Source organism: Triticum urartu, unplaced genomic scaffold (assembly GCF_003073215.2).
Source record: "Triticum urartu cultivar G1812 unplaced genomic scaffold, Tu2.1 TuUngrouped_contig_5639, whole genome shotgun sequence".
Classification (NCBI taxonomy): Eukaryota; Viridiplantae; Streptophyta; class Magnoliopsida; order Poales; family Poaceae; genus Triticum; species Triticum urartu.
In genome coordinates, this window is record NW_024116329.1 from 1 (window position 1) to 9,650 (window position 9,650).

At 46.1% G+C, this 9,650-nt stretch overlaps 2 protein-coding genes and 1 long non-coding RNA gene across 3 annotated transcripts; 2 read left to right on the forward strand and 1 right to left on the reverse strand.

Moving 5' to 3' along the window:
* Positions 1 to 248: 248 nt before the first annotated feature.
* On the forward strand, positions 249 to 1,137 carry LOC125529489 (protein trichome birefringence-like 2; the record flags this gene model as incomplete). The annotated part of the gene is made up of 3 exons (XM_048693904.1): positions 249 to 445; positions 548 to 706; positions 795 to 1,137. Coding segments are annotated over 3 exons (699 nt in total), but the record flags the coding sequence as incomplete, so codon positions are not given.
* Positions 1,138 to 1,406: 269 nt separating this feature from the next.
* On the reverse strand, positions 1,407 to 4,081 carry LOC125529491. Its single transcript, XM_048693905.1, has 3 exons — positions 2,745 to 4,081; positions 2,352 to 2,581; positions 1,407 to 2,247 (listed from the first exon to the last, which is right to left on the reverse strand). Exons 1-3 carry the CDS (start codon positions 3,652 to 3,654, stop codon positions 1,597 to 1,599), a joined length of 1,791 nt encoding a protein of 596 aa, XP_048549862.1. The 5' UTR covers positions 3,655 to 4,081; the 3' UTR covers positions 1,407 to 1,596.
* Positions 4,082 to 5,427: 1,346 nt separating this feature from the next.
* Positions 5,428 to 6,864, forward strand: LOC125529490. The gene is made up of 4 exons (XR_007292635.1): positions 5,428 to 5,564; positions 5,666 to 5,701; positions 6,257 to 6,526; positions 6,703 to 6,864. It is a non-coding gene; the product is annotated as an uncharacterized LOC125529490 (long non-coding RNA).
* Positions 6,865 to 9,650: the final 2,786 nt, after the last annotated feature.

The following is a 9,650-nucleotide window of genomic DNA, read 5'->3' on the forward strand; positions in this document are numbered from 1 at the left end:
CAACATGTGGGAGTCTCTGGTCTGCACTCTCCGCCATGGCGTCAGGAACAAAAAGAACGTGTACGAGAAGTCCGGGAAGAACCAGTTCAAAACCAGAGGATTCTATTCCTTCAAGTTCAGAGTACGTACTGGCTGCCTCACTGAATAGTGAATACTGACATTTTTTTGTTCTCATCTCACATTCAAAAGGAGAGAAAGAGAAACTTGGTAGAATCTTGCCAGTCCAACTCACTGGCACTTGATTGCAGGACTACAATTGCTCTGTGGATTTCATAAGATCGACATTTCTGGTCAAAGAGACGGTCCGCGAGAGCCCAAACGGCACCGTACTCGACGAGAAGCTGAGGTTGGATGAGCTAGACGCAACGACTCCGGCGTACCAGACCGCCGACATCGTCGTCGTCAACACCGGGCACTGGTGGACTCACCCAAAGACGTCAAAAGGGTCTGTATGTGTATAGTGCAACACTTCCCCCAGAACTCCGCAGGCTAAGCTGATCTGCTAGCCAATCTGTTTACATCCTGATTGGTGAAATGCTTGTGACAGGCTCAACTATTATCAAGAAGGCTACCGTGTTCACCACAGCCTTGAGGTGATGGAGGCATACAGGAAAGCACTGACCACATGGGCCAAATGGGTCGACAAGAACATAAACCCAACAAGAACTCAGATCGTGTTCAGAGGACTCTCCCTAACACACTTCAAGTAATTATTAAGAGACCGCCACCACAACCATATATTAGGCCATCGGTACAATTAATCTTACTCTCATGATCGATCCGTTTCACTGCAGGGGAGGGCAGTGGAACTCGGGAGGGAGATGCCATAGGGAGACCGAGCCGATATTCAACCACACGTACCTCACCGAGTACCCCGAGAGGATGAGAGTACTGGAGAAGGTCATGAGCCGGATGAAGACCCCTGTGATATACCTCAACATCAGCCGGCTCACCGACTACCGGAAGGACGGCCACCCGTCGGTGTACCGGGTGCGCTACGACACGGAGGAGGAGCGGATGGCGGCGGGGGCGGCCCAGGCCTGCCGGGCGTGCCGGACACGTGGAATGAGCTGCTGTATGCCTCGCTGCTCCAGGCAGGCAAAGGTTCCTGGAGACTATGATAGGATGGTTACATGAATTTTGTTATCCTTTTTATAGCTTGCGAGGGGTAGATAAGATTTACATGTAGTTCACAAAGTTCGGTTCTGTGATTAGAGGTGGATAAACTTGCAGGAAATCATGCATTCAGTTCGGTTCTGTGATTTAAAGGCGGCGGCATTTTAGATACTACTTCCTCTGTAAATCAATATAAGACTTTAGATTATTACTTTAGTGATCTAAAAGGTCTCATACTAGTTTACAGAGGCAGTACTTCACATAGCATAATAAGTTATAGTAGACACAAATAGTCGGATAACATTAGTCGATTCACAAACAGTTGGACAGATTAATAACTAATCGAAGAGAAATAATTCTGCAGTTTTGCAAACCACATGCAAGACAAAAACAGATAAAATTGGGCAACAGGTACATAACAGATTTACTAATCAAAGACAAATAATTCTGCAGTCCACAACATCCACGGCACAAGAGCCGTCAAACATGTCCTTCTAAGAGGATATCTCTCTTGTGCTTAGCAAGTTGGGACCAAGCGACAGTTATCTCCACCTTAGAGTCACCAATCTCACATATCGCTCGACTTATGTTGCAGTATTTGGTCCTGAACCTGACACTACCTTGTCTAGCAATAGCATCACCAGACTGTGAGTATGCTTGTACGACAATCTGCAGGCTTTCTTCAAGTTCTATAGAAACAACATGCCTTGACAGATCAAGGAAACCATCCGAGCCCATTGGCATTTCTCCGCCACCATCAGAACGACGAGAATCAACCAACACAACTTGCCTGGATAGGGAGTCCGTAACTTCCCGTGGTGGCGAGGAGCACATAATCCGCCCGCCATATTCAAAAGGCCAAGGCGCCCCTTCAACAACACGCGCACTCAAGATAGTAGCCTGGACTGTTTCTGTAAGTCGCTCATAGCTAAACTCTACTGTGCAAAAGCTGTTGCTGGAGAAGGTGGTGTGTAAACCTTCATGGTAACCACCGGCGTAAGTAAAGCAGTGACTCATCAATGCTCTGTCGCGAGACCTTGATGAGCCCTTTACTTTCAGTTGGACTTCGAAATCAACATCGTCCACAGCCACAATTGCACGGGACGGGCCAGTTAAGCGCAAAAAATGATCCTGCAGGCATCATAATCATCATTATAGTTGAATCTAATGAACGAATGCACATGCAGGAAGAAAAGGGGGAAATTAAGAGAAATACTATGTGATATGGTACATACCTCTGGAGTGAGTTTTTGGCAGTTTTCCCTTCGCCAGGAGAAGAGAATGTTGCGGTTGTAGTCCACGGCATCTCGGGCAGCGACAATTCCATAAACATGGAGTGGCAACTTCAACTTTCCATCTGTTCCAACAATCTTCACGGAGTAGATTTGCAAGATGCTCACAGTGCGAGCAGCGTACGGGATCAGTCCCGGCGTGCAATGTGTAAAGTGCATAGGACTCAATACGGCTGCAGCAGCAAGTTAATCCAAATGTTAAGACATGTTGTAACATCAATTATTTACTTACTCATACAAGGAAAGAAGATAGGAAGGGACGAATCTGACTATGTTGCCATTGTTTTGGAAGACTAATAAGATGAGAAGGAATCGATGGATTTTATCTTTACTTACTGCTGTCTTCGAAGTTACCACAGTCGTCTCCCCATGCAGATTCCCAGCCTTTACGCCCTAAAGCAAACAACTTGTCCGCCATCTCCATCTCCTCCGTGTCTGATTTTGTGAATTCTGTCTCCTCCGCCTCGTCCTGAAGTGAGAAGGGGATCGGGTCCATTGTGTAACAGCTCGGTGTGTCAATTTGATCCCGCTCCCACCTCAGCGCGTCCTTTTGATCCTGTTCCCGGTCCTTGCGTAAGCCAGCTTCCATCTCTAATAGCTCCTTACGGAATTTGTTATACATCCTTACACCCTCCGGAGTCATCTCCTCATCTTCCTCCTCCACATCCTCACATTCGAGCATCTCGTAATATTTGCACCAGTTGGGCATACCATTCTCATCGCAATCCAGCACCATCCTAAAGCTTGATTTTTTGCCTTGGTCCATCATCCTCGAGGCATGCGTCTCCGTGCTTGATTTGCTTTCGTTACTTGATTGGACTTGCATCTCCGTGCTTGATTGGCCTTCACTACTTGATTTTCCATGGTCCATCATCCTAAACGCACGCGTCTCCGTGCTTGATTGGCCTTCACTACTTGAGTTGCCTTGGTCCATCATCCTCGACGCCAGGGCACGCGTCTCCGTGCTTGATTTGCCTTCGTTACTTGATTCACCTTCATTGCTTGATTTTCCTTGGTCCATCATCCTCAACACAGGCGTCTCCGTGCTTGATTGGCCTTTGCCCACCGTGAGATCAGTCATCTCCAGGCACTCCACAACACTCTGGTTCTCATAACAGCGCACAGTCATCTGGTCGGAAAGACCACTTATCAGATCTGCTGCCACAAAATGTTCCTCTTTGTCATCTGTCGTCTGGCTATCAGCAGCCATGTGGTGCATCTCCATGTTTGATTTGCAAAGGTCCATTGCCAAATCTGTCACAGATTCATCCGCCTCTTCCTTGCTCCTGGTGCTCCACCTGATGAGTCATCTCCACACACTCCTTGGTCCTCTGGTCCTCAGCACATTGGCCAGCCATCTGTTTACCAGCATTGCAGGTACAATCGTATATACTCCTGGAGATCTTGCTCCGCGGCGCTGTGCGTTTGACCTCCGGAACCACCAAGGCTTGCCGCTCCCTTGCCGACTTCTGGCACGCCATCTCGCTCGTCAGGGACGTGAGTTTCCTCACGGTCTCAGGATCCAGCGAAAGAACGTCAGACTGCTTCTCCCTGAGCAAGCTCACCAGGGACGCAATCTCCATCCTCAGGATCTCTGCTTCGGAAAAAACGCCGGGCTGCGGATCCATCTCTTCCATCGCCGACTCGCGAGGCGTCAGCGCCTCGCCTCCAGCCGCCATCGGTCTCTGCATTCTGGTGCTCCACCTGATGAGTCATCTCCACACACTCCTTGGTCCTCTGGTCCTCAGCACATTGGCCAGCCATCTGTTTACCAGCATTGCAGGTACAATCGTATATACTCCTGGAGATCTTGCTCCGCGGCGCTGTGCGTTTGACCTCCGGAACCACCAAGGCTTGCCGCTCCCTTGCCGACTTCTGGCACGCCATCTCGCTCGTCAGGGACGTGAGTTTCCTCACGGTCTCAGGATCCAGCGAAAGAACGTCAGACTGCTTCTCCCTGAGCAAGCTCACCAGGGACGCAATCTCCATCCTCAGGATCTCTGCTTCGGAAAAAACGCCGGGCTGCGGATCCATCTCTTCCATCGCCGACTCGCGAGGCGTCAGCGCCTCGCCTCCAGCCGCCATCGATCTCTCCTTTTTGGGGGCCTGAGATTGCTAACCAGGCCTGCCGCCTGGTATGCTCGCCGCCGCCGCCGCCGCACTTTAAGTTAGGGTTTCTACTAAACGAACACGGGGGGAGGGGGCGGCGGACGTTTACGTTTTTTTTTTTGGAAAGGAACACAAACACATTCCATCAAGAGATAAGAGAAGGATGTTCCTACAAGCCTCCTTAGAGCTCAGACGAATCCGGCCGTCCGTTGCGTTCGCTTGATGACATTTCGGCCGCCGGATCAAGCCATCGGACGTACTCTGCCGTCGGATTTGGGAGTAGCACTATAGGAATGAATAGTTTCGCTTCCCACGCGCTTTCGCTTACTCCGCTATTTTGTCCGGTTCCCGCTGACGAGTGGGGTCTGTCACTGGTGGGCCCAGAGTGTCATTTGCGGTGGCTGGCGCGTGTTCTGTCTGGCCCGTCGGCGTTCTCCAGAGGCAAAATATCCCGTGCCACCGCCGAAATACTCGTCTCCCGCCGAGGGCATTTTTGACTTTTCGCGTACCCGACGCCAGATGGCTTTCCCTGGTTCGCAGCCTCATCCCCAATCGGGTGAGACGGCTAGGGTTTTCTCACCCTCCCCACGTCTCTCTCTCTCCCTCGCATCTCTGGCGTAGCTGTCGCTCTCGCTCCCCTTCTCTCCGGCCCGAGCGGCCGATTCTCCTCTGTGCCTCCCTCCTCCTCCTGACCGTCCCTTGTGCTAGCCCCTCTCTGCCATGAAGTGCGGAGGAGCTATATTCGTTTGTTTGTACGGTTCAGTTTTAAAGATTTTCCAGTCAGTTTTAAAGATATTTCCCTTGAGATAGTACTTTATTTCTATGGTCTTTCTGATGGTTTATAGCAACATTTAGTATGTCATATATAATGTCTATGATAATTGATCTGTGATCTTGATTCTTGGATCAAAATGATTCACAAGATGATGAGCGTGGCAATCTCGGCGGGCTCGCTAAAGTCAGGGGAAGGAGAGAAACAATGGGGAGCATAACATGGATGTGGGGCAGGAGAGGCCGTGGTCGGAGCGGCATTGCGTGGGCATATTGGTTAGTTTGCCATTTCTGGCCCAATTCAATGTTCAAAGCTTTCTATACATAATGCTCTAATTCTTACTGGACTGCCATTCCTGACATGGCAATGGTTTCAGGGTATTATTTGAGCTGATACTCCATTTTCTTACAAGGTAAATAAGATACAGCTGTATCATTCTGAACTTTTGCCTTTCATGTATATTACAGAAATGACGTACATATGTTTTTCTTCTGTGATCTCCTGGGGTCATTAATTATGAAAGAAATCTGAATAATTCTGAATGAATCCCCTGTGATCATTAATTCTGAAAGAAATCTGAATGATTGCCAGAATGAGGAGGAAAAAGCAATAAAATTCTGATCATTTGGGTCATGGTTTTGGAGGAAGATTGCTGGTGTTGTGCGCACTCGGCGCTCTAATTAATCTTATTTGATCTCTAGGTCTAAATTAAATTTATCTCAATTAGATGTTAAACGAATAATTAAATGTGTTGGCGTTCATCCAGACTACATAGATCCGATTGTATTAGTGTTAGTTCTTTGAAGTCAAGTACTACTATGGTCGAAGGGAAATCGTTTTAAAGTGATGGCCAAAGTGATACAAGACAGAATACAAATTAATCAATTTTAATGTCTACATGTTTTGTTTGCTCTTATGTTCACTTCTGTCGAGTTACAACTTGACCTTGTGAATTTGTTTACTTCAGAGATGTGGTCCCATCAATGTTGGCTGTCGAATTTGTGCTGCAGTCCATGCCCACCACGTCCGAGTCTTCGCCCCTTCGTCATCCAACACAAACAGCAGAACAGAGTAGCAGTTGTGATTTGCCAGGTTGGAGAACTGACGCAGCTTGCTGTCACGGAGTGCTCGCCCTTCTTCTGTGCCATAAAGCCCCTCGGTCGAAACTTGCAAATCAAAATTGCCGACCCTGTCAATCTCGCTGGAACGACGTCTAGCTCGTTGTGCTCCACTCACTGTAAGTACCTTGACCTCTGCTTATTCTGAACCATTTATTTATCTGTTTGGGCTGTAATTTGTAAGTTTGCTTTCTTAGTAAAGAACTAAATAAAGCTTTGCTGCTGATGACTATTTTCTTGGATAAGATTATATTCTTTAGATTGTGATCTGACCTATTTGTGATTTCTATCTCAGCTAACGGCATATCTCATAACTAAAGCTATGAACAAGTGCTTCAGTTATGCTGGTGGCAATACATTGCTTGAGGTGACCTCGTGTGCAAGATTATCCCCATGGAGGGCGCTGGCACGGAGACATTTGCTCACATCAGTACTATGTATGCATTATTATTTTGTACTTGAAGATTAGAGGATTATAAGAACTGAGACCATTGCATGGAAATCAGCTTAGCACCATAATAATTAGGTAGTGTATCTTGCAGTCCGGGCAGGATCACCACTGATTGACATCTATCCTTTTTAATCTCCTAAAGCAAGAGTATTTTGGTGGAGGACAATTTATGAAGGCAGGCTTAGTTGTGTGATTAATAAACCTGAAACTTCTTAGCAACTACTTCCTCTGTAAACTAATATAAGATCATTTAGATGACTACTTTAGTGTTATAAAAGATCTTCTATTAGTTTATAGAGGGAGTATTCAATTATTATGTAACGCTAGATTTTCTCAACTACACATGTGTTCTGTTTTTCACACTGGTGTACTGTTTTTCTTATTCATCCTTTCAAAAAAATAGTCTTTAATGATTTGGTATAGTCAACGTGCATACTATCCGGTGTAGGCATCTAATTTGTTTTATTCTTTGTTCCATGATGAGATGATGGATTGTAACAGGGTAGCCATTTCCTTCTCTTTATAACTCTTAGAAAACGAAATGGTTTTGCTTATATGGTTTATATCGATGTTTCATTTGGACCATGATAAAAAGTACATTAAGAGTGTCCGTTGGACAATCCGAACTTAGATATGAGCACTACTTCTATTAAAATTAAGAGTTGTTGAATATGTCTGTAACACCCGTGTGTTACTTAAGGATAATTAAAATGCATCGATTGTCATTTAGAATTAAATTTTGCTTAACTATCATTTTTCTAATAACTCAGGCATGCTAGTATTTATAAATAATTTTGGAGATAAATATCTTAAGACCAATAGGTGCATCTCAATCATTAGTAGATTTTCTTTGTATTAGAAGATGGTGGAGTATTGCATTTGCTTGAGCAATCCACGTACACTTACATGCATGCATCAATGCATGGCATGCACCACATCCATGGTCTGTACTCAACGCACTGCATGCATCCATCTAGTCACCGTTGCCGTAATGCATGTACGTAGCCTGCCGACTAGCTCAGTAAGGTTAGCTGTATTTTCTTCTCACAGGCCAGCTAGCTCTTGGATTACACTGTACCACCGTCTAGGGCAGTAGATATTTTTGCATGCAGCGATGAGAAGGCTTGTTGCATGGCTACGTGTCTTGAGAGATAGAATGTACGTGTCATTGCTCTGGTTAAAAACATATGCATGCATGAGCTAGTAGGTGCATCGAACCAGCCATTAGGTGAAGCAAAGGGGCACTAGCTTATCCTTTGGAGCAAGCAGGAGTTACGGCGGCAGCTGGACGACGATTAATGTGTTCACAAGGAGCTACTCACTTGTTACCAGTATATAAGGCGACCAGGTGCTGTAGCGTAGGACCATTGACACACTAGTCAGAGTCGTCTGCTGGAAGAAGAAGTTGGAGCTCTCGCTGGTGTTGTTCCTAGCGACCGCGTGGTAGACGGGTACTGCTGTCAGGCAAGTAGCAGTTCCTCTGTTCATATTTCGTTGCTGTGCTTGGTCCTGCGACTTGCACACTGTTACACTGATCTAGAGATATACTGCTGCTAGTATTTCTTTTGCTAGCCACTGTACCGTGATATATGAGTTCTTCTGCAACTGTCCTCTGTTCGTTGGCCACGGTACTGTTGAAGAGAAATATGTTCCGGTGAGCAAGTAATCGTCATGATTATTTGGGCTTACGTGGAGACGTGAGGATTACTACATAAGTTTCATCATACCACTGACCTCCTTATTTCCATATTCACATATTGTCTATATTGGTGTCACGACCGCAAACATATTGTACCGGTCACGGTTCAGGTATGGGACTGTCTGAGTTCTCCGCTGGGGGCGACACTTGTTCCGAACAGGGTATCGGTGATGGATCCTTGGGAACGACCCATACTAGTAAGTCAAGTTGTCGTGCCTCAGGGGGTCGAAGGGCTCTGCTCTTCTAGAACCCACGTGGTTCTGGTCGAGACTGTCGATGTCGGAGTACCCCTCTTAAGAGTGTAAAAGTGTGAATATTCACCCCTGTGAGTCCCGGGTAGGGAACCTTGCTGGTCACGTGTGATACCAATATTTTCCCTATACACCGCTATAAATATTTCCAGTATTCCGTTGAACTCTGTTTAATATCATCTTTTAATTCAGCCTTTTGCACTACTTTATTTTCCGCCGCTAAATCTGTCCATTGCTGTCGTATCATTTCCTTGAAACTGAATTACACCGTTGTGATATCCATAACACTTTCTCCTTTTGTACCCTTGAATAAATGCTACTTGCTGGGTATGAATCATCATACTCACCCTTGCTTAATTTCTATTTTTGCAGCCCAAAGTGGTAATGATCCTGAGCTTGGCTTTGAGCAGTAGGCGTAGCACGCGCCGGGAGGGAATAAATTGAAGTACTTTAGAAGTTTATTTTCAGCAAGAACTATGTATCCCCAGAATAAAGAATACATGCTTATTATGTGTATTATTGTGAAAAGTTTTAGTTTAGGCCTCACACGTTTATAATGTTTTGTTTATAAACACGTGGCGGCTGTTACGTCCGAACCATGTTTTGGGGCGTGACAGCTAACATGATTCGGACAGACTTAAGCATCGCTACGGGTGAGAAGGTCTCATCGTAGTCAACCCCTTGAACTTGCCGAAACCCTTTTGCGACAAGTCGAGCTTTGTAGACAGTAATATTACCGTCGGCGTCAGTCTTCTTCTTGAAGATCCATTTATTCTCAATTGCTTGCCGATCATTGGGCAAGTCAACCAAAGTCCATACTTTGTTCTCATACATGGATCCCA

What these genes read in the sequence shown, in the direction of transcription:
- LOC125529491 (XM_048693905.1), bottom strand. Translation starts at nt 3,654, where the DNA reads ATGGACCTTTGCAAATCAAACATGGAGATGCACCACATGGCTGCTGAT. An exon ending in TGGTAACTTCGAAGACAGCA is followed by an intron (nt 2,582 to 2,744) that starts GTAAGTAAAGAT and finishes TTGCTGCTGCAG; the next exon opens with CCGTATTGAGTCCTATGCAC. An exon ending in GCCAAAAACTCACTCCAGAG is followed by an intron (nt 2,248 to 2,351) that starts GTATGTACCATA and finishes TGATGCCTGCAG; the next exon opens with GATCATTTTTTGCGCTTAAC.